The sequence below is a fragment of the Scyliorhinus torazame genome, chromosome 6, assembly GCF_047496885.1.
Source record: "Scyliorhinus torazame isolate Kashiwa2021f chromosome 6, sScyTor2.1, whole genome shotgun sequence".
NCBI classification, from domain to species: Eukaryota; Metazoa; Chordata; class Chondrichthyes; order Carcharhiniformes; family Scyliorhinidae; genus Scyliorhinus; species Scyliorhinus torazame.
Genome location: NC_092712.1, coordinates 255946070 through 255971095, shown reverse-complemented (window position 1 = coordinate 255971095; position 25026 = coordinate 255946070). Strand labels below are relative to the sequence as shown.

General features: G+C 45.2%; 1 protein-coding gene across 1 annotated transcript in view; it reads left to right on the top strand.

Moving 5' to 3' along the window:
• The window catches only part of tmem170b (transmembrane protein 170B), an 87224-nt gene extending 62441 nt beyond the window's left edge, over nucleotides 1–24783 (top strand). Inside the window, exon 3 of the mRNA XM_072509581.1 lies at nucleotides 21652–24783. Coding sequence (XP_072365682.1) covers nucleotides 21652–21782 — 131 coding nt within the window. The 3' untranslated portion in view covers nucleotides 21783–24783. The remainder of the gene's footprint in view (nucleotides 1–21651) is intronic.
• The last annotated feature ends 243 nt before the right edge of the window (nucleotides 24784–25026 follow it).

The following is a 25026-nucleotide window of genomic DNA, read 5'->3' as shown; positions in this document are numbered from 1 at the left end:
AGAAATCTATGGAGGCAGACTATGACCGCCCGTGGTGGATCCCCGGATTTCGGTTTCTGTCGTAGTGACCAGTCAGCCCTGTCCACCTCAGAAGAGTTAGAAAAGACCCCCTTCCTCCACCAACTTGCCATGCACCTTTGCCACAAATTCTGAGGCATTTGTGCCTTCGATGCTCTCTGGTAATCCGCAGATTTTGGCGTCTGCAGGACTTGTTCTCCTGATCTTCAACCTTGGCTCTTAAAACCTTTTGGGTCTCCGCTATCAACAAAACCTCAGCCTCCAATGAGGCAATCTGGTTGCTATGATCCAATACTGCCCATTCCATCTGACGGACCTTTGTACATTGTGCCTCTGTCTGCTGCCCTACCCTCTCCAAGATTAACCGAAGGGGGGGCCACCGCTTCCTCGTGTTCTGGAAATATTTTCCACCATCGACTGCATTTGCAGTCTCCCCACAAGGAATTCCATCAATTTCTCTGGCTCCAGGGAAGGCGTTGATGACCCGGAGGGCTCCGTCATTTTTTTCCCTCACCACGAGGTCTTCGGCTTGGTTTTACTCCCTGCAGGAATCCCATATTGGAGGAGAGACTCCGAAGTTAAAATTTGCTTCCTTTTTAAATTACACCCGTAAATCAGTTGAACGGGAGTCGCCTTGTACACGACAACCGGAAGTCCCTCATTTCCTTTTTAAAGGAGTTAGTCACTGTCAGTTGTTTGGGGGTCGAGGTTAGTATTTGTGTTAAAGTAAATGAGGTGTGTGTTTATTTTGCTTCTTTGTTTCTCTGTTCTATTGTGTATTTCTTGATGTGTTGGGTACTCTGACACACAGACGAACCAACACGGTTGCGTATGGTACAACGCAGTTTTATTTCATTGAACTATAAACATAGTAAACTCTGGTATTCAGCACATGGTGGACCTCTGAGTGGCTGGCAATGAGGTCTGTGCCCTGAGCACTCTCCTGCTCAAGTGCCCAGGAAGTGTCGTGTTCCCTGCTTTGTACTGTGTATGCTCTTGTCCGTGATTGGCTGTCGTGTTGTGTGTGTTGATTGGTCCGTTGATCTGTCCATCATTATGTGTGTATGTATGTGCTGTGATGTTCACCTGAATATCATGCCATTTCTGTTTGATTGTTTTCGATTCTTTTTATTATTATGAGCATTTTTTTTTAAAAAGTTACTTTTCAGTGTTACCAAGTAATTAAAACACTGTTTAAAATTAATTTACCCATGAACGGACAAGTTCTTTTTCTGATGCTTTTGTCCCTATCACACAAGTTCTCTCAACTTCATGCCCGTCTATGTATTAGAATGATTCTGGGATTTCCATTAAAACCACTCATTCATTCACTAGAAGCTGCTGCCCAATTTAGTCTTTTAATAATGATGAGTTCTGATAACCTCATTGTTATAATGCAAAATCCTTGGCTATCTATTTCTCTTTTTGGTGCTCGGGCCTGCCCTGAAGTGTCTGACTAAATTATATACTTAAGTCTTTGAGGTGGGACTTCAACTCATGTCCTTCTGACATGGCGGAGAGATTGCTAGCATTTGAGAAATAACTTCTCGTTTGCACTGCATGATACTCTGGTTCAACCTTTATCATTTTGTTGTATAGAAATGTATAGTATTTAGTATTCAAATGTACAGCTTTGGTATTAAAGCAATGTAGCATGTGCTACAGATTTGGCTACTTTCTTGGAAATGGCCACTTGGTGTTTTCAGTGTATTTTTTTTGACTACCTCAAAGAAGTGGGCGGCACGGTTACCCAGTGGTTCGCACTGTTGCTTCACAGCGCCAGGGTACCAGGGTCGATTCCCGGCTTGGGCCATTGTCTGTGCGGAGTCTGTACGTTCTCCCTGTGTCTGCATGGGTTTCCTCCGGGTGCTCCGGTTTCCCCCCACGGTCCAAAGATGTGCAGGTGGATTGGCCATGATAAATTGCCCCTTAGTGTCCAAAAAGGTTAGGTGGGGTTACTGGGTTATGGGGACAGGGTGGAGGTGTGGGCTTAAGTAGGGTGCTCTTTCCAAGGGCCAGTGCAGACTCGATGGGCCGAATGGTTTCCTTCTGCATTGTAAATTCTAAAAAGTGTTTAATTTGTTAATTCCTGGAAACCAGGCAATATGGCTATCCAGATAATTGCAAGTTTTTATTTAACGGTGAAATAAAGTCCAACAGATGAGAAGTTTGAACTTTAATATAAATATTACTTAAATAGTCTGGAAGATCACCTGCATAGTACAATGTAAAATTGAGCCATTCTATGCAACTAATAGTTTCTGCTATAGTAAAAGGGAAATGCCTAGCAAGTACTTAGCACAACATCCTTGCTTGCAAGTTGTGTGAGCCAAAGCTATATTTTTAGATACAGACCGCATAAGTGTAGCTTTCTTTCCACTTCCTCTGATCTATTGTATATTGTACTGAGGGAAGATTAACCTCTGAACTCTCAGCCATCAATCATTTAATGAACAAACTTTTTACTTCCTCGTCCGCATTGCTGGCTAGGCATTTAATTTACCCCACCCAAGCAAAGGGGGGTGTATAACAAATTGTTCAACCTGTATTGTAATTTCCCAGAATACAATATGATACACTAACATCAACTTCCTGTAAATTTAAAAGGGTTGTGTTTATCTGTTTCTACTGTAATCACAACCAGATCACATGACTGCTTCCAGAGTGCTGTGCATGTTAATTTAAAAAAAAGTTTTTCTTTAACTCCAACAAAAATATAATTTGGCAAGAAATAATGAAAAGGATTTATTTCTTCCTTCCTACATATTATCTAGTTTTTCTTTCTGCCTGGGTACCTCCTTCCATTCTATTAGCTTGACTCTTGCGCTCTCAACATCTGTGTCAAACCTGAACTTTGACTTTAACTGCTTAATGGTTGGGACTGTGATGTACATTGATTTTGTCTTAATCAAATACCCTAGCTCACTTTTCTCTACTGAGGATATTGGCAACTTTTAGGGCTTTTTTAGCTTTCATTTTGGCCTGTCAGTGGAATTTGGAAAGTAGGAGGTTTATCATGCCCTCCCTTTGTGATATTTCCCCTTTCACGTTTCCCCCCATCTTCTATGGATATATGAATGTGTCTAGTCTGTTTACAACAATTCCAATCATATACTTCTTAACACCTTGGTGAATTTTCACCTTGACCTTCTGACCAGCATAGGTTTGATGCCTTGTGTATAATGACTCATCATCACTTCATCTTGCTTTTCTCTGAGATTGGTATTGACAACAGGCTTAGGCAAACTAAACCTAGTGCATGTTTAAAGACAAACTCCAGTGAGCAATCTGTTGTAGATTATGGACGTGATTCAACTAATTGGGAAGTCCCATATTTAGCCATGACTGGCTCTGCTCGCCCGAACTCACCAGAGTAGCGAGAGATTTTAAAATGGCGTCCCGATCTCCAAGGTTCACCAGCACCCAATATGCCAACTTGACACCTTGGCAGTGCCACCTCAGCACCTTGGCATTGCTAATGTAGCACCAGCAGTACCGGGCACCACCATGCCAAAGGGAATGCACCTGGGGGCCTCCGATCCCCTGGGAGACCCCCACAAGTGCCGTTCCGTCTGGTCCCAGTTTGTGGGGACCAGTGCCAAATGGTGCTCGCCCGAGGTCTCCGATGCGAGGAGATGAATCACACGCCTCAGTACCTTGGAAATCTGCACATTAAAGTGAGACCACAATGGGTGGCATTTATATCGCAAAGTCTCGCGAGATTGCGTTGGATCTGGCGAGGCATTGCGAGCCGGGCAGATCCTGAGAGCTGGGTCTCCAGGCTTTTATCGGCCACGCTGCACCACGGCCAGCTGCTTTTCAGGCGCAGTGTGGCCATTGGATTGCGCCTATGGTTAATTCTGTAAGAGAAAAAGTTTGTCTCGCCTGTGTTAAAAAGAAACGAGGAAATTGTTGCCTTCCTTGTCACCTAGCAAATATTCTACAAAGACCGCTTCACAATCTGTGCGCTTTCTGCTGCAGCATCATTTGATGCTGGCTGATGTGGTAGTATTAGTGCGTGGTAGTATTAGTGCGTTTGACTCAAAGAACAAAGAAAAGTATAGCCCAAGAACAGACCCTTCGGCCCTCCAAGCCTGCGACAACAATGCTGCCCGTCTAACGTAAAACCTTCACTTCCAGGGCCTGTGTCCCTCTGTTCCCATCCTATTCATGTATTTGTCAAGATGCCCCTTAAATGTCACTATTATACCTGCTTCCACCACCTCCCCCGGCAGCAAGTTCCATGGATCGACTACCCTGTATAAAAAAAGCAAAACAAAACATCCCTCCCACATCTCGCCCCTCACACCTTGGTGACCTGGTTTATATCCCTTAGTAACCACCCTGTGGAAAAAGCCCTTGACAATACACTCTGACCATGAAATCATAATGTTGTACATAGAACATACAGTGCAGAAGGAGGCCATTCGGCCCATCGAGTCTGCACCGACCCACTTAAGCCCTCACCTCCACCCTATCCCCATAACCCAATAACCCCTCCTAAACGTTTTTGGTCACTAAGGGCAATTTTACCATGGCCAATCCACCTAACCTGCACGTCTTTGGACTGTGGGAGGAAACCGCAGCACCCGGGGGAAACTCACGCAGACACGGGGAGAACGTGCAGACTCCGCACAGACAGTGACCCAGCAGGGAATCGAACCTGGGACCCTGGCGCTGTGAAGCCACAGTGCTATCCACTTGTGCTACCGTGCTGCATTCTCAAGACTCCATTCTTGTATTTCTGACCAGGTAAAGAAGGCTAGAAGACTGTTTTAGATCCTTTCCGACTCCTTGAATTTTAAACGGATGTTGTATTGCCAATTCAGAATGTACTTGACTTTTTGCAGTTTGTACAAATTAAGCAAGACAGGTATTCTTGAGTTGAACACACAAGGGGTTAGTTTTATCGGACTAGGGGCAACATGGTGGCACAGTGGTGGCATTGTTGCCTACGGCGCTGAGGACCCGGGTTCGAATCCCGACCCTGGGTCACTGTCCGTGTGGAGTTTGCACATTCTCCCCATGTCTGCATGGGTTTTGCCCCCACAACCCAAAAGATGTGCAGGATAGGTGGGTTGGCCACGCTAAATTGCCTCTCAATTGGAAAAAATAATTGGGTGCACTAAATTTTTTTTTTTTTTAAAGTTTTATCGGACTAGAACCCATCCAGGTAAAAATGTAAAAATATATGTCCCACTATCTACTAATGCGTACAGACATACACTCAAACCCCCAAGCATGCAAAAACACAATGGTAAACTTGGCCAAGGTAACAAGTGCAGATTAAAGAAAAAAAAAAGCCAAGTCAATATGGATTCACTGAGGTGTTGGTTTTTCAGCTGAGGCGATTGGTTTAAAGTTGTGGCTGGCATGTCCTTTATTCTGGAAACATTTGTGTAAATCTAATAGCTTTCAGTTGAGTCTTGTCGCCTTTTGAATATAGACACATTTGTAGCTTGGCAAAGCAAGGTTCAAAGCTTGGATAAAATGTTGTAGAGAGTGAAAGACAGCCACTCTCTCCAGCTGCTAGAATATCTCTACCAAATCTCAAATTCAAGCACTGACACACAATGTTGGAGCACATTACCTCTCCATGTTCCAAAACAACTTAGACAACATTTTTGCTTTAGAGGCCACATATCAATTTTTTTTCGCACCTCAGAAAGGTGAAGTTTGACACAACGCTAAACATGATTTAAAAAAAAAAAAGTTGAGGCATGAAAAGAAACGACTTGCTAAGCAAAAAGAAAGTCATTGCAATAAATTGATTACTTTAAAAAGTGAGTAATTAATAAAGGTGATCATGAGAGTGTGAACGCTCTTGCCTGCACACAGTCCCTGGACCCCTTCTCGCACTCTGGAAGCTGGAAACTGCTGGGGTGAAAACATCCTTTAATTGCATGATCAGCTCTATAACATTTTTTCAAATGCAAGTTTGCTGTTCTTGTATCTTGGATAATATTTGTCGGGCTGAATGCTAGTCTGTAGGCAGACCGTTGACGAGCCTGTTCTGAAGGGAAGTTGATCATGCCTGGCTCTTGGCCAAGGTGATTAGTTTTTGATGTTCCAGCAATTAACTCTTGAATGGTTCTTCCATTTTGATGAGATAGCTTCACAGGTCATTGACTGTTGGGGCCTCCATAGACCCTACATGCATGAAATGGACTGTGGCGTCAATGGAAGCCATTTTACGTCCGTGTCTTTGTGTTCCAGGCAAATGTCCTTTTTTTAAACCTATAAAACCTGGTGATGAGATTAATTCCATAAAGCACATCCTTCTGATATTTCAAACTCTTTGGTCATAAACTGTGGACTATTATCTGACACCAACACCTCTGGCACCCAATAAATTGTGAACCAAATTCTAAGCACCTCAATAGTTTGGGCACTTTGGGATATTGGGTATAAATTGAACATCTATTCACTTGCTATCGCTATTGTAAGAGTCCTTCCTTAATAGGAATTCCCTATTTCACCTTTTCTTTCTTTTTGCTGTTATCATTTTTGATCCATGGATGCTTAATGGACAACAAGTCAAACAGCAGAGAGAAAGAGGAACTCAAGAAGTTGCAACATAATAATAATAATCTTTATTGTCACAAGTAGGCATACATTAACATTGTAATGAAGTTACTGTGAAAAGCCCCTACTGTGAAAAGCACCATAGTATTTGGTGTTGGTGTTCGAACAGAGGAACTCTGACTATGTGGCTTGCAAGAGATGAGAGGGGTGAGACTCAGTATGAATGGTTGGATGGTGGCCAATGAATTGGCCAAAGGCTGTATTCTGCCTGGTTGGATCCTACTCCAGTGGGATGATTTTCAGAGACCCAGCAAGCTCAGTTAATCCTGAACACTAAGAGACAAGGACCTGCTTTCACTCGCGCTGTCCTTTTGCTGCTATCCTCCTGAACCAACGGAGAACCTGAATGAATGAATCTCCAGTAGAAGCCTCTAACTGAAAGCCTGGATTGAAGCAAGGTGTGCTAGAAACAACCATCTGAAACAAAGACTGGCCAGATTCTCCGGCAGAATCCTCCGCTTCGCTGGCAGCGCACTCACGCAGATTTCCCGACGGTGTGGGGTGCCCACAATGGGAAACCCTATTGGCCGGCTGGTGGGATGGAGGATCCTGCTGTGGGCGGGGGCCGCCGCTTGTATTTGCTGCATATTTCATTATAATTCTTGTTATAAATAAAAAGTAATTGCGTTTAAATTTACAAGCCTGGTGACTGTAATTATTGGGCAGCCGACGGCCAAAGACTTCGGGTATTTTTAAGAATTATTGGTTAATTCAATTGCGTTGCGACTCCGGCTCAAAGCCTGCTGAAATTGACCACACCCTAGTCCAGGGTGACGCAACACTATCAACCTAAGTACAGTATCTTTCCCTTCCACAGCAGAGAAATTGACATGCCCGTTTCCACAGTTTTCTTGTGTTTGACAATGAAAACTTGGTTGAATTAATTTTCATTCTGAAACGCATTTCACAACTTCAACTCTTCAGTGTCTCTATATACCTTTGGATACCAAAAGCTGCTTCTTGCTACAGCTTTCATGTGGATTATCCCTGCGTGCTCTTGATTCTCTAACAATCTCTGGTGGAAAATGACTCGGCCCCATGGGAGATAGCCTTGATTTACATTGAGTTCATTTGAAGATGTGAAATATTCCTGCAATTTCTCATGACACTCTTTAGGCCAACCATAATTGAGCACTTGACTGAACATCACCTCTCGGTACTAAAACCTTGTCGATACTGATGTGTTTTGGAGGCTGGGAATGCATGTTTTAAATGTTTATAGGTAGTAATTAGTGTATTGATTTATTGAAATGTTATTTTTAAGAAAAGTGGGGGGTGGGGACTGCATGTTGAGAATGTTTGAGCAATGTGCTGGCTGTGCCTCTATATGTATCAGAAATTTGGCAGTTCAACAGAGCTATCAAAAGTAACTCCACAGCTGTGTAAATGCCAAATATAATGCAGAAGGAGGCTATTCAACCCAACGAGTCGGCACCGATCCTCCAAAAGAGCTCTTTACTCAGGTCCACTCCTCCGCTCTAACCTCGTAACCTAACCTGCACATCCCTGGACATAAGTGCCAACTCATCTAACCTGCGCATCTTTGGACAGTGAGAGGAAACTGGAGCACCCGAAGGGAACCCGCGCAGACACTGGGAGAAAGTGCAAACTCCACACAGATAGTCATCCAAGGCCGGAATCAAACTCGTGTCTCTGGCGTGTGAGGCAGCAGTGCCATTCACTGTTCAACCATGCTGCCCATGGCCCCTTAATACCAGATATTTGAATTCATCACTTTAATAAATTAAGTGTACTAGTTGGTAGCCATTCCTGATGTGAATTTCAATTTACATTATCAGTCTAGATTATGTGCTATATACAATGTGTTTGCCAACATTCATCTAGACAATCAATCATTATGTGGAATGACACTGAAATTATATTTTCCTGCATAAATTCAGAGCGTGTTCTATTGTGTATAAATGAGAACTGTTCATGTGGCAGTGGCCACTAATTAACAGAAAGATTGCCAGCATCAGTTACACCAGAAGGACAATTTGCATTTATCGAGGATTTCCGTTTATGTGTCGCCTGTAACAACGATTTCCTGTACCATTGAGCATAACACGGTACCAATAGACACAATATAATTCTGGCTTTGGCTCCCATAGTTCCAATTGCAGTGCAGCTGTATATGTTGTGTAGTCCTTGTTGGTTGCATTTAGCTCTTTTCTTTCCTCGCTACCTATTCCAGTCTATTTAGGAATCCTTGTGTGACGAGAATAGATTAATCTTCTCCACCGAATGTTTTCGGTATGATGATGCACATGCTGCCTGAAATGCACTTAGTTTACAGTGGAAGCTGTTGAGTTACTTTTGAAATCTCTGTTGCACTACCACATTTCTGATCTATGTAGAGGCACTGCCTGCAAGCATTTGCAGCTTTGTTTCCCCTTCAATAATATTCATACATTAGTTGTAGCTGGAGTATTGTGAACCATTTTCTTTTATTCATGCAAGGGATGTGGGCTTCGCAGGCTAGACCACCATTTATTGCCCATCTCTATTTGCCCTTGAGAAGACAATGGTGAGCCGCCTTCTTGAACCACTGCAACCCATTTGGAGTAGGTGCATCCACAGTGCTGTTAGGGAGGAAGTTCCAGGATTTTGACCCAGTGACAGTGAAAATTTCCAAGTCAGGGTAGTGAGTGGCTTGGAGGGAACTTGCAGGTGGTGGTGTTCCCATGTGTCTGCCGCCTTGTCCCGAAAGATGTGTTGTTGGGTAATTTGGACATTCTGAATTCTCTCTCTGTGTACCCGAACAGGCGCCGGAATGTAGCGACTAAGGGCTTTTCACAGTAGCTTCATTGCAGTGAAATGTAAGCCTACCTGTGACAATAAAGATTATTATTATATAGTAGTGGTTGTGGGTTTGAAAGGTGCTACCTAAGGAACCATAGTGCTACACACTGCTGCCACTGTGATTCAGTGCTGGGGTGTAAATGCTTGTTAATGGAGTACCAATTAAGCAGGCTGCTTTGTCCTGAATGGTATCAGACTTCTTGAGTGTTGGGGCTGCACTCGTCCAGTATTCAGGCAAGTGGAGAGTACTCTAGCACATTCCTAACATGTGCCCTGTAAATTATGGACGAGTTACACTCCACAAGATTCCTAGCCTCTGACCCGCTCTTGTAGTCACATGGCTAAATCCAGTTCAGTTTCTGGTCAATGATAACACCCAGGATATTGATAATGGGAGATTTGGCAATGGTAATGCCATTAAATATCATGGGGCGTTGGTTAGATTCTCTCTTGTTGAAGATGGTCATTGCCTGACACTTGTGTGGTGCTAATGTTGCTTGCCGCTTGTCAACCTAACATGGACAATGTCCAGATCTTGCTGCATTTGGACATGGACTGCTTCAGAATGAGGAGTTGCAGGTGGTGCTGAACATTGTGTAGTCATCCGCGATCACCCTCACTTCTGACCTAAATGGAAGGGAGGTCATTATGAAGTATCTGCAGATGTTTGGGCCTATGACACTTCCCTGAGGAACACCATATGGAACTCCTGCAGTGTGTCCTAGAGTTATGGGGAGACAGTGGCATAGTGATATTTTCACTATGATAATCCAGAGACCCAGGGTAATGCTCTGGGGACAGGGGTCCCATGGCAGATTATGGAATTGGAATTCAATATAAATCTTGAATTTAAGTCGAATGATGACCATTAAACGATTGTTGTAAAAACTCTTCAGGTTCACCAATGTCCTTTAGGGAAGGAAATCTGCCATCCTTGGCTGGTCTGGCCTACACGTGACTCCAGACCACAGCAATGTGATTGACTCTTAAAATGCCTTCTGAAATGGCCTAGAAAACCACTCCACTCAGGGGCAATTGGGGATGGGCAATAAATGTTGGCCCAGCCAGTAAGGTCCACATCCCCTGAACAATTTTTTTTTTTAAAAAGCAGTTGATTGACCTCTAAAAATCACAACTATCTTCCTTTGTGCTAATTTGACTCCAACCAGTGGAGTGTTTCCCCCAAATTTCCATTGACTGCAGTTTTGCTAGGACTCTTTGAAGCCATACTTTTTAAAAATAAATTTAGAGTACCAATTATTTTTTTCCAATTTAGTGTGGCCAATCCACCTAGCCTGCACATCTTTGGGTTGTGGGGGTGAAACCCATGCACACACGGGGAGAATGTGCAAAGACGCCATACTTAATCAAATGGTGTCTTGATGGCAAGGACAGTCGCTCTCCTCTCCAAGCGCATGTTGCAAAGGAAGATGTAAGAGTGTTAGAAAGTATACAGAGGAGGATTACCAGAGTGTTAAGAGGGGTGAGTGACTTCATTTATGAAAAGATCATGACACTTTTCTCCTCCTTGTGTGCACGAGTATTTTTTATTTATAACAATATTTACACAGCACCAGTGGTTCACTACTGGTTCTCTCTCTAGCCGGTACCATACTGTCCAGCTCTATTTATACAGCTGAAAGGTTAATGATTGCCCTGCCCCCTTATTGGGGGAGTTCACATTCCCCAAGCTCCGGGTGGCTGCAAGTTATGTCCTCTACATGCTCCTACTTTCAGCAGCAAACTGCTTGCGGCGTAATTTCTATTTGCTGCCCCTTCTGCTTCTTTGATCTGGAGTGAGGCCAGTCAATGGGGAGGTACTGACTGACCTGCTACCAGATTGAGGAAGGCAGAGGGGTGCTTTCTCAGTGTCAGAGAGAGAGGAGGAGTAGTGACTCAGATAATACTGCTGCTATCTGGAGGCTGTGGGTCTTCTTGCTGTTACCCCTTGTGCTTCTTTGACCTGGAGTAAGACGAGGGAAGGTTTTGGCTGGCCTGCTACCGGACTGAAGACTGGGAAGGGCTGCTTTCTTGCCCCTTCTGCTATTCTGTGTTTGTGTGGTTTCTCTGCTGCTGGAACTGCAGGAGGGGGAGGGGGGGAAGGAAGGTGGCTACTGCAACTGGGACTATGTGTCTGCTCCTTGCTGCCCTCTTCTTTGAACTGGAGTGAGGCAAGAGGAGGATTTGACTGGCCTACTACAGGGCTGAGGATGGGGGAGGGTCTGCTCTTGCAGTTTGCTGGTACATTTGTAATGTTGACTGTTTATTGACATTGATTGTTTACTGTTTCATGTTTGGAAGTGTGAGTTACTTGCTACTGCCTCCTTTATTCCTGTGATATTGGACTGAGTGGTTGTAATATTATACAAATGTACAGCATGTGAAGAGTTTATGGTATGTTAAGCCTAGCCACTAGAGGGAGCTAAGGGACAGTACTATATATTGCATTCGTTCTTGGGCTTCTGGGAGGAGATTAGGTTAGAGCTGAAGGAGCCAAGGTTCAAAGTGTATTGCAGAGCTAGTTAAGCTATTATAGTTAGTAGTTAGTAGATAGCGATAGTGTTAGTGAGTGTGGTTTAATTATATAAATATATGTTTGCTGTTTAGAATAAGTGTCAAACTCAAATTTAGTAGTGTTAATAAAATTAGTTTAGCTCTTCAAAAGAGCTTTGTGTGACTTTGAGATCACTACGCCTTTCATCCTGGAAATCCCTCCCAAAGATCACCACAGTGGTGTCAGGTGATCAGATGCCTGTACTGCCAGAGAGGAGGGGTGGTGGACCTATTCCACTGAACAACTTGTGTCAAGATACCTTTAATGGTGACTTGGGGCGAAATTCTCCTGAAACGGCGCGATGTCCGCCGACTGGCGCCCAAAACGGCGCCAATCAGATGGGCATCGCGCCGCCCCAAAGGTGCGGAATGCTCCGCATCTTTGGGTGCCGAGCCCCAACATTGAGGGGCTAGGCCGGCGCCGGAGGAATTTCCGCCCCGCCAGCTGGCGGAAACGGCCTTTGTTGCCCCGCCAGCTGGCGCGGAAATGACATCCCCGGGCGGCGCATGCGCGGGAGCGTCACTGGCCGCTGACAGTTTCCCACGCATGCGCAGTGGAGGGAGTCTCTTCCGCCTCCGTGGCGGAGGTGGAAGGGAAAGAGTGCCCCCACGGCACAGGCCCGCCCGCAGATCGGTGGGCCACGATCGCGGGCCAGGCCACCGTGGGGGCATCCCCCAGGGCCAGATTGCCCCGCCCCAGGACCCCGGAGCCCGCCCACGCCGCCTTGTCCCGCCATTCAAAAGGTGGTTTAATCCACGCTGGCGGGACAGGCAATTTATCGGCGGGTCTTCGGCCCATCCAGGCCGGAGAATTGAGCGGGGGGGCCTGCCAACCGGCGCGGCCCGATTCCCGCCCCAGCCGAATATCCGGTGCCGGAGACTTCGGCAACCGGCGGGGGCGGGATTCACGGCAGCCCCCGACGATTCTCCAACCCGGCGGGGGGTCGGAGAATGACGCCCCTGATTGTGCTGGTTATTATTCACTGCTCCCGGTTTGAAAGTAGTGTAAAATGCTGATGCTTTTTTGTGTTGTTGCCTGTTTATGTTTCATGTTTGGAAGTTGTATGCTTGTTAGTACAATGTTGTTGTTTGCTGTTTATTGCCTAGAAGCTGTGGGCTTGTCTCCTGCAGCCCCCCTTGCTTCTGATTGCCAGGGGTTCTGGAATCACCGCCAGTGCTGGAGAGGGGGTTTCTCGCTCTGTCTCTCGCGCGTGCTCCAATAAATTAGTTAACCATGAGTTTCTTTTCACAAAACCATGCTGACTCTTGCTGATTACCTTGAGATTTTATAAGTGCCCAGCTTTAGTGTCACCTTTCCCATGACAGATGTCAAGCTAACTGACCTATAGTTTCCATTTTTCTGCCTTCCTTCTTGCACAGAGGGGTTTTATTTGTTGTTATCCAGTCTGATGGAACCTTTCCAGAATCTAGCAAATTTTGCAAAATTCACACCAATGCACCTGCTATCTCGTTAGCCCCCTTTTAAGACCCTAGGATGACATCCATGAGGATCCGGAGACTTGTCAACCCGTAACTCCCATCAGTTTTCATAGTACTGCTTCTCCATGTTTGAAATTTACCCAAATATTCATGTTCAAGGAACAGCAGGCGGGCGTAATTTCTGAAATGTGTTCAGGAGAACTTCCTTTAAAGAGTATGTTGTCAGTCCAGCTGGGAAATGCTGGGTATGTTGCAGAGGAAATTGACCAGAATGGTTTCCGACCACAAGAAATAAGAACAGGAGTAGACCATTCAACCCTTCGATCCTGCTTCGCCATTTAATGAGACTCAAAGTCCACTTTGCTGCTTTAAGTCCGTGACCCTTAATTCCCCTCCTGATTAAAAACCTATCCTTCCCTGCCTTGAACCTATCCTTCTCTGAGTCAGCCTCCACAGCTTCCTGAGGTAAAGGATTCCAAAGATTCACCACCCTTTTTGAGAGAAGAAACTCTTCCTCAAATCCGTTTTCAATGAGCACCCCCTTATTCTGCGACTATGCCCTCTGGTCCTACATTCCCATGAGTAGCGACATCGTCCTGACATTCACCCTGTGTAACCCCTAAGAATTTTGTATGTTTCAATCATATCACCTCTCATTCTGTTCTGAACTTCAAGGAGTACAGACCCAATCTGTTTAATCTTTCCTCATATTGTAGTCCCTCAATAACCGGGATCATCCTAGTAAACCTCCTCTGTACTGCCTCCAGTGATGATGTACCTTTCCTTTTAAATAGGGGGACCAAAACTGTACAGTGTTCTAAATGTGGCCTCACTAGAATCTTGTACAGTTGCAGCAACACCTTGTTATTTTTATACTTGAGATATCCTTGAAATAAAAGCCATCATTCTGATTACCTTTCCAATTAACTTCTGCACCTGTATGCTGGCTTTCTGCATTTGATGAACAAGGACCCCCCCTGTCCTTTGTGCCACAACTTTTTGCAGTTTCTTTCAATTTAAAAAATAACTTCACAAAGAAATTGGATGGGCATTTGTGCAAAATAAACTATTCATCTATGGCTGCAAAGGGGGAGGGGGGGGCAGAGGGGGGTGGTCAGTCAGCGGTGGGAGGGCTGTGGGGGTGGTTAGGCCCCCTAGTTGGTGAAGTAGGAGGGCGTCCCGTGCGCAGCGGCCCACGCGCGCACGTTGTTCGGCCGCCTGTGCCTGCCCATCCTATCCCTCATTCTCCTCCTCAGAGGAGGCTTGGTGTTCCTCCTTATCCGACACGCTGTTGTGGAGGATGCAGCAGGCCACCACAATGTGGGAGACTCCTAACACTATACTGGCGTGCCCCTCCAGAGCGGTCCAGGCACCTGAACAGCATCTTCAGGATGCTGATGCCCCACTCGATCACACCCCTGATCACTGCATGGGTGTCGTTGTAGCAGCTTTCCTCATTGGCCTGTGGCCTCCGAATAAGTGTCATCAGCCACGACCACACCGGTTGACTCCTGTCGCCTACCTGCAAGTCGAAGGTGTCAGGAACCATTGAGTGTACCAGGATGAAGACATTGGGCGAGATTCTCCGACCCCCCGCCGGGTCGGAGAATCACCGGGGGGTGGCGTGAATCCTGCCCCCGCCGGTTGCCGAAGTCTCCGGCACCAGAGATTCGACGGGGGCGGGAATCGCGGCGCCCCCCAGCCCGGATGGGCCGAAGTCCCGCCGCTAAAATGCCTGTCCCGCTGGCGTAAATTAAACCACCTACCTTACCGACGGGACAAGGCGGCGCGGGCGAGCTCCGGGGTCCTGGGGGGCGCGGGCCGATCTGGCCCCGGGCGGGGGGTGCCCCCACGGTGGCCTGGCCCGCGATCGGGGCCCACCGATCCGCGGGCGGGCCTGTGCCGTGGGGGCACTCTTTCCCTTCCGCCTCCACCACGGTCTCCACCATGGCGGAGGCGAAAGAGACTCCCTCCACTGCACATGCGCGGGAATGCTGTCAGCGGCCGCTATCGCTCCCGCGCATGTGCCGCCCGGAGATGTCATTTCCGCGCCAGCTGGCGGGGCACCAAAGGCCTTTTCCACCAGCTGGCGGGGTGGAAATTCGTCCGGCGCCGACCTAGCCCCTTAAAGTTGGGGCTCGGCCCCCAAAGATGGGGAGCATTCCGCACCTTTGGGGTGGCGCGATGCCCATCTGATTTGCGCCGTTTTGGGTGCCAGTCGGCGGACATCGCGCCGTTTCTGGAGAATTTCGCCCACTATGCCCGGGTATCGGGCGCAGACGTGCATGATGGCCACACACCAGCTGTGCACATACATGGAGTATCTGTTCTGTTTGTTTCCCTTTCTGTTTGTGAAGACCAGTCTATCATGGGCCGGTGCTTGTAGGGGGACGTGAATTCCCTCGATCACTCACTATACCTGGGGAATCTCGGCGATGATGGTGAATTGGGCATCCTGATGGGCTCAATCCACATTGAAATTTGATATATTGTGCTGACCGGGCATACAGGTCTTCAGTGATGTCGCGGATGCACCAGTCATAGAACATAGAACATAGAACGTAGACCTCGACAGGTCCACTCTTGGCGTCTGGAAGGGCTCCGTGGCGTAAACGTTCAGGGCGACTGTCACCTTGACGGCCACCAGGAGAGGGTGTGGCCCCCCATACCGCTGCGTTTCCATGTGCGCCATGATCGTGCAGATATGCTGTACGGTGCCCTGCACAGCCGGAGTCTTGATGGCATGCCTGGTCCGGCAGGTCCTCGAATGACAAACACTGCTGGTACGCATGAGGCCTCCTGCGGAGCCTGCCACCTCTCCTTGAGCTATCAGGAAATTGCCAGAACTTGACTGAGCATGTTTAAATTTTAAGCTGGTCAAAGACCAGCGAGTGTGGATTTGTAAAGGGTGAGTCATGCCTGACAAATCTGACCAAATCTGTTTACTGCTTGAAAAAAGAGACCTGCTGTCAAGGCCTTTCATCTTGCACTCACATTGGGATAGAACAACAATTTATACTGCATTTCTTTGTTTCAGCCATACTCTTAATTTCTATGCTGCTAAGCGACTTCTATCTATGGATTTCCGTAAGATATTTGATAGTCCCTAACAAGAGACTTGGTTAAAGATAAAGCTCATTGAATTAAAGGAAAACTATTGAGCTGATTAGGAACTTAGGTGGGTGGCAGGAGACAGACTTTTCCGGAAACCCTTCTCCAGGCATTGGGTGGGAGAGATTTGGAACTTGCCTGCAAATGGCAGTTGATGCTAGATATGTGGACTTGTGTAACCAAAGATGTTGAGCGGTATGGGTCAAAGGAGAGTATATGAAGTCAGGTCACAGATTAGCCATAATCTCTTTCAATGGTGAAGCAGGCTGGAGGGGCTCAATGACCTAATTCCTCTTCCTATGATCCAGTACCCACGCAAAAGATGTCCAGATCCAAAAGGAAATCAAAGCACTTGAGACGCATCTAGCTCATTGGATGCTTAACAAAAGATCCCACTTGAGCACCAGATATAGATGGTTTAATGGAAGCACTGGGTTATCCCAGAAACCCTTCAGAACCAGTTCATTTATTGGGCACGTGACTCCCCTACAGTGGACACACAGGCCCAGCAAGAACACTGACACAAGTACCATACATGACATGGCCCAATCAAAAAGTGGACAGAGATCATTTTTATTTATATTTGTATTCATTTTTTAATGGGATGTAGGCTTCGCTAGCTCGGCCAGCATTTGTTGCCCATCCTAGTTGCTCTCAAGAAGGTGGTGTGAGCTACATTCTTGAACCGTCGCAGTCTGAGGTGAAGGCACACTCACTGGTGTTATTAGGAAAGTTCCATGATGTTGACCTAACCACAGTGAAGGAACAGCAATATATTTCCAAGTCAGGGTGGTGAGTGACTTGGAGGGGAACTTCAAGGTGGTGGTGTTTCCAGGTATCTGCTGCCCTTGTCTTTCTGGATGGTAGTCGTCATGGGTTTGGAGGTTGCTGCCTATGTAACCTTGGTGAGTTCCTACAGTGCATCATATGAATGATGCACACTGCTGCTACTGTGCGTCGGTCATAGAGGGATTGAATGTTTATGAAAGGGGCGCCAGGCAAGCGGGCTACATTGTCCTGGATGGTGTTGGCCATAAGATGTATAGGAGCAAAATGGGCCATTCGGCCCATTGTGTCTGCACCATTCGATCATGACTGATATGTTTATCATGCCCATTCTCCTGACACTCCCCTAAGTCCTGATCCCCTTATTAATCAAGAACCTATTTATCTCTGTCTTAAAGACACTTGGTGATTTGGCCTCAACAGCCTTCAGCGGCAATGAGTTCCACAGATTCACCACCCTCTGGCTGAAGGAATTCCTCCACATCTCCGTTTTAAAGGATCGTCACTTCAGTCTGAGACTGTGCCCTCAGATTCTAGTTTCTCCTACTAGTGGAAACATCCTCTCCATGTCCACTCCATCTAGGCCTCTTCGTATTCTGTAAGTTTCAATGAGATTCCTCCCCCCACTCATCTTTCTAAACTCCATCTAGTACAGACCCAGAGTGCACAAACGCTCCTCAAATGACAAGCCCTTCATTCTTGAGAATTTGTCTGAACCTCCACTGGTCCCCTACAAGGCATTGAGTGTGTTGGAGCTGTAAGTGTGTTCCATCGCATTCCTGACTTGTGCCTTTTAGGTGGTGGACGAGCTTTGGGGAGCCAGGAGGTGAGTTACTCACCACTGATTTCCCAGCCTCTGCTCTTGTAGCCACATGATTTATATTTGTGGGGTTGGACCCCACAACCCTACTACTTAAAATGACGTAAAAATATACACCGAAGCAAGCGTGCAGTCCAAATAGTCCTCAACAATTTTTACGCACCGCATGAGGCTCCTTGTACCCCACTTCATTTAAACCCACCAGCATAACTTTTTCTATTCCTTTCCTCATGTGTTTATTCAGCTTCCCATTTAAATTATTCAATTCATCTCAAACTGCTACTTGTACAGCATGTTCCACATTCTCATCGCTCTGGATTAACGAGAATCTCCTGAATTTCTTATTTAATGATAAAACAAATGAATTGCACTCAAAAACACATGTCAAAGAAATTAGCAACGTGTCCTCCCAAAGTGTTGTCATCAACTTCCACCATTAGCTCCAGCAGCTTTTGTGATTGGCCCCTATCAAGGTAACTTGCGAGATTAAGACAGGACCAACTCCAAACAAGTGCTGTTCTAAGTGACTTGAGGGAGGGGGGTGTTGGGAAGTACAAGGGAGATGCGAGAGGAGACAAATTGAAGAAAGTGATTTGAGATGGCTTTTTCTGTGATTAGCACAATAAGCGAGGTCAGTTGAGGGGAAAGGTCAAGGAGATAGTCGCAAATATGGATAGGATCGTTTATATAGCGAATAATGATTCTGAATGAGGACTTATTGAGTTGCGATGGAGGTTTTAAGATATCGCGCATGAAAGAGTCATTTGGTACAGACCAAGGAATGAAAACCTTGGTATGTAAAATGTAGCTGATCTGAAGTTTGCTAACGACACAAAGGTTGGAGGAATTGCGGATAGCAGTGAGGACTAGGAGGATACAGCATAATATGGATCGGTTGTAGACTTGGGCGGAGAGATGGCAGATGGAGTTTAATCCGCACAAATGTGAGGTAATGCATTTTGGAAGGTCTAATACAGGTGGCAGATATACAGTAAATGGCAGAATTTTATAGAATTTACAGTGCAGAAGGAGGCCATTCGGCCCATCGAGTCTGCACCGGCTCTTGGAAAGAGCACCCCACCCAAGGTCAACACCGCCACCCTATCCCCATAACCCAGTAACCCCACCCAACACTAAGGGCAATTTTGGACACTAAGGGCAATTTAGCATGGCCAATCCACCTAACCTGCACATCTTTGGACTGTGGGAGGAAACCGGTGCACCCGGAGGAAACCCACGCACACACGGGGAGGATGTACAGACTCCGCACAGACAGAACCCTCAAGAGTATTGACAGACAGAGGGATCTAGGTGTACAGGTCACTGAAAGGAGCAATAAAGGTGGAGAAGGTAGTCAAGAAGACATACGGCATGCTTGCCTTCATCGGCTGGGACATTGAGTATAAAAATTGGCAGGTCATGCTGCCACTGTATAGAACCTTAAGTGAAGCCACATTTGGAATATAGTGTTCAATTCTGGTTGCCACACTACCAGAAGGATGTGGAGGCTTTGGAGAGGGTACAGGAGAGATTTACCAGGATGTTGGCTGGTGTGGAAGGCATTAGCTATCCGGAGAGGTTGGATACCCTCTTTGTTCTCACTGGAACAATGGAGGTTAAGGGCGACCTGATAGAGGTCAACAAGATTATGAGTTAGATGGACAGAGTGGATAGTCAGAAGCGTTTTCCCCAGAGTGGAAGAGTCAATTACTAGGGATCATGGGTTTAAGGGGCAATGTTTAGAGGAGATGTGCGAGGGAAGTTTTTTTACACAGTGGATAGTGGGTGCCTGGAACTCACTGCTGGAGGAGACTCACTCACTGGTGTTCGCAGGTATGATAGAGATGCTTAAGGGGTGTCTTGACAAATACATGAATAGGATGGCAATAGAGGGATGCGGACCCCAGAAGTGTAGAAGGTTTTGGGTTTGACGGGCAGCATGGTCGGCGCAGATGTGGAGGGCCGAAGGGCCTGTTCTGTGCTGAATGTTTCTTTGTTCTTTTTGTTCTTGGCATGCATCAGAGAACAAAGAATTTAAATACGACGTAAGAGTTTGGAACAAGGTGAGCTGCTTAAAAGACCAGAAGGAGGACTGGCCAAGATGCAATAGGGCCACCATTGTAGTTTGGGTAGGGCAAGCGGGGAGAGATGGCCAAGCTTCTGTCAACACCATGATGATGATGTTTTTTCCAACATTAAGCTCATGAATGATGAGGTGCTTTTTCAAAAACAAATGGATGTCCTGGTGGAAGATGCAGTGAAGGATGGTGATAATTGATCCATTGGCAAGATCCACAGCATTAACACCAAGGAATGAATCCTAGAATGAGGCCATTCATGTCCATGTAGACTGAGAAACAGCTATCCAGCATAATCCACTTATCAGCTCTTGGTTTGTAACCTGTAAAAAGCAGAGAACAGCCAAAAAATCAAGACCAAGAAGCGTAGCCTTCCATGTGTTCTCTGGCACTGAACACGACGGTCTTCCTGTGCGTGCGTACCCAGAATGCACTGGGCATGCTGTTTGAATGACTGGAACTTCACAGCCTTGCCATCCTCAAAACAAAATAAACTTTGTAATGGCGTGATTCCTCTTTACGTCTGCACAGTGGGCAAGACGCAACAGGCTACATATGGCACGTGAGCCGCAGGCTGCCCACTGTTTCACACCATCAACCACATGGCCAATTTTTGATACATTTGCAGACCTCTTAGTCTTGCCCCATGTTTCAATCTTAATGATTATAATACCACAAAAAAATGAGACCGAGCCTTGTGGAAATCCAGTGGACATAGTCACAAAAACACATGTTGTCTATTGTCTTTTGCTTCCTGCATTGAGCTAATTGAGTCTTATCAAAAGCCTTGCTAAAATCCATGCAGATTAATCAAACATGCACCTCTTTGACTCTACTTATTGCCACCTCAAAAATTTCAATCAAGTTAGTCAGGTAGGATCTATCTTAAAGCCATGTTAACCATAAACAATTAATCTAAATGATGTTTTTAGATATTTTTTGCTGGCAAGTCTATTATGTGGTACTTCAAATGCCATTTGGAAGTCCAGGTACCCCAATCAACAATATTTTTATCCTCATCGACCCTCTGTTAACTCATCAAAAACTCAATTAAAATAGTTAAACACAATTTGTGTTTATCAGATCTGCACTGATTTAAATCCACTCTGCGGCTGTTACTTCTGTACCTGAGTATCATTTCTAACAACTGTTTATCCTTGCACTTTTTTTTGAACTCTCTAATCCTCTGACACCAAACCTGTAGCTAAAGATGATTGGAAGATTGTAGCCAGTACCTCTGCAATTTCCACTCCTGCTCCCCTCAGCACCCTTCAATACATCCCATCTGGTGGTCCTGGTGACTTTTATCAACTTTGAAGTACACAATTTATGTTGGTTGAAAACCTTGCCTGTATTTGAAAATGTATATAAAATGTATTTTGCTAGAATATCTTTCTTAGTTCACAATAATTTAATATTCAGTGTTTAATATTTGTGACTTCTTTTCTGTTTTGGTAGGTGCAGCAGTGGCTGGTGTGTACAGGGTAGCGGGGAAGACCATGGCTCCACTTGAGGCGTTGGTATTTGGTGCTGGACAGACAGTGCTCACAGTTGTCATCTCATTCTCAAGGATTCTAGCCACCCTATGAGGGAATATTTCAACAAACTAAGCAAGTACTGCTGGAGCTCTTAACGTGGGCGAAGAAAATGAAAGTTTGAGGGGGGGAGAAAAAACCTGCTGAAAGACACCAGAATTGTATGCCAACTTGCAAGGTTGGGAAGTTGTGTGAAAGATGCAAAGTTTTTTGCAATCTCCAGGCGAGTAACGAAAAAAATCAAGTCTGCTGTTTGGATCTCTGCACTACAGCACCATTTGTGCTTTTTTCAGAAAGGAGGACAATGAAGGTGACTAACGAGTCAACGAAGCCTCACAAGCAAAGGATTTTGTACAGTTACCAGTCATATTGACCGTTAGAGGTGACTGATGCACACAACTGTGAATGCACTCTTAGTACAAACTGCAGGGAGAGTGTCAGTATTACACGTGCCAAACTTGGAAGTTTTTAAACATTATTTTGAAAATGTGAATGATGGTATAAAAAATGGACTCTGGGAAGATGTTTACTCCTGTGCATAAATAAGTATGATCATTACAATAGTTGGATATGGTGTTCCCTGATTCTTCCCCCCCCCCCCCCCCCCCCAACTTCTCCCACAAACCAGAGAATACTGTTTTTGCGTTTGTATTGTGATGCTCGAAAAGCCCCACCAGGTGAATAGGTTTAAATATAATGACATGTTAACTTACGTAATGACCAACCTTGCTTCTGTTCATTACTGCAGCTTCAAAATGCACATGAAGCTTCCTGCTATTCCAACGAATGACTTGATCGGGATTCTCACTTATTGCTTATTGAGCGTGTCACTTTTGGCCAACACGATTGTGCACAAGCTAGCTTTTAGCAGGGTGCATGCCAGCAGCAAAATCCCCACAAGAACCATTATTCACCCAGTTTGCAATTCATAGTGAAATTAGGAAAATATGATTGAATATTTCTGAATGATTGATTGTGAAATTCTTAACTACCCAACCCTATCCTTGCCTCATGGAGATTTTCCTTCTACGGTTCAAATGGCTGTACAGTGCTTTACAGGATCAGCCTCCTAAGCGAAAGTTGCTGTGCAGTTGTTTCCAGACTGCTCTCCTGAGCAGGCTACATTCAAGTTTTTAAGTATGCATGCTCCTCAAACTTATGTTGGAAACATTGATAATGTGTACTAAAGCATGTCTGTTTCAACTACATGTCTATAGTAAAATGAACAGCTGGAACTGCCCAGGGATACCGCTGCTATAGAAGGAGTTTCAGAGTATATATAAGTCTACTGCTTGATGGTGCAAAGATGGGCTTTATTTACTATTGGATGGATGAAACACTTGCACGTTTTGATTTATTTGTAACATTTAAACTAGGACTGGAACCAAAGATTTGTAAACCTATACATTCATTTACAATTTTTGATCAGTGGGATGTTGCCCATTGATGTGCTGCTAATTCTTCACTTTTTTGTTTAGCTGAAGTGAATTCCTTTTTATATAGCTTGAATTCTAACTGCTCGAGGTTGTGGTTTGTGGCATTAAGATCCATGTGGTTTGTTCCAGACTGCTTTTCATTTCATTGTACTAACTAATGTGTTTGTGGAGGCCAGGATTTCGGGATTAGTTTGTCTTGGTGTTAAAATGTTTATGGATGCCCCTAATATTTACCATTTGTAAATTTCGAACTGCCTCCAAAGAGGATCAATGCTGATTTCAATTTGAAGAAATGTGTTCAATGGAAGATTTATCTCTGATATGTCATGGTAACCTGCCCCCTCTCTCAGCCTTGCTTTGCATTCACGGAAACAGCAGACCATACCACATGTATTGATGTACAAACTAGTCTAATGTGGTGGTGCTGGTTTATCAGAGAAAAAAAAACTAACTTCTGGTAGTTATCGATTTTCTCCACATTATCCTCCACACACCATCTTGAGGGAAGCACTTGTATAAGGGATAGTTTGCCTTCTATTTAAGAGTTATGCTGAAAGAGTATGCAGGTGAGAGGCATGTACTGCATTTAGTTAATTCACCTACTCCAATTTGTAGCTGTGCTGTCCTTTGGACCCAGCCAGCAAGTAAACCTTTCACTGAATCTAGAAATGACAACCTTTGTCTTCAAGCTGTTAACAAAATATCAGTAGGGACAGAAAAGGCAAAGGAACATCTTGATAGCTAGACTGGACTTTTAAAATCTTCTCTTCAACCTCATTTTCTTAAATGCTTGGCTTCGTAATCTCCAAGTTTGGAAATACATTTTCTAGAGAGGACTGGGATTTAAAAATATAATGGTGCCTGACTGCAAATGTAGCGCAAATCCATCCATGGTGGTGATACCCATAACCTTGTTCTGTACATGTTTTGGAAAATTCCATCGTACATGTTTTATTCTCACTATTGCTGCGAGGGATGAACATCTACAGATTGACAGTGTGCAGGTAGACTGTAGAGCATCTGAGGCACTGAAACTCATATGTTCCTACGACAGCTGTTAAACCTTTGGATAAAATGAAATTGTCCTTTAGATCCTCTTTGAATTGTATCTGCTTCCAAACCACTGCCATCAATGCTGTTTAATTCTGAAATTAGTTTGACATGAATTTACCTGCTTGGCTTATCCAGGCTTTTAATAGTTCTGTAGGTATGAGTGACTAAAATGTCAATTTAGCATTGTTTCACGTCCCTTTTCACCTGCATGTAACACCGTCTTCCTGCTTATGCTAAGAATACTCAAATGGTGTCTGCTAGTATTCCAGAGTGGAGTTCTGCAGATAAATCTCAATGCCTCATGACTAACATCATCTTCTGTTAAATTTCTTATGAATATTTTACCACTTTATTGATCCAAAAATTAATTTCTCAGAACAAAGTCTAACCTATATTTTTATACTTAATTAAAGATCAGTATTTATCATGGTTCAAATCAAACACCTGAATGGTTTTTTTTTTTGTCCAATGCTGTGTTCTCCACTTGCTAGATAATAGGATGCAATTCTAATCCAGCTATTGATTCTTTAATTTGAAGTTGCAATAAATCTACTGTCTGAAAATGATCAGGATGCATCTGTGTTTTGAAATACCATGGGCGGGATTCTCCACCCCCACGCCGAAGTGGCCGTGTCGTCGTGAACGCCGTCGAGGTTCACGACGGCGCGGAACGGCCCCGGTCCCGACCGATACAGGCCCTGACAATGGGCCAGTATCGGGGCCGCGTCATCTACCCGCGCCAGGCCTTGTCGCCCGCGTAAAAGCGGCGTTGCATAACGGACGTCATCCGCACATGTGCGGGTTGGCCG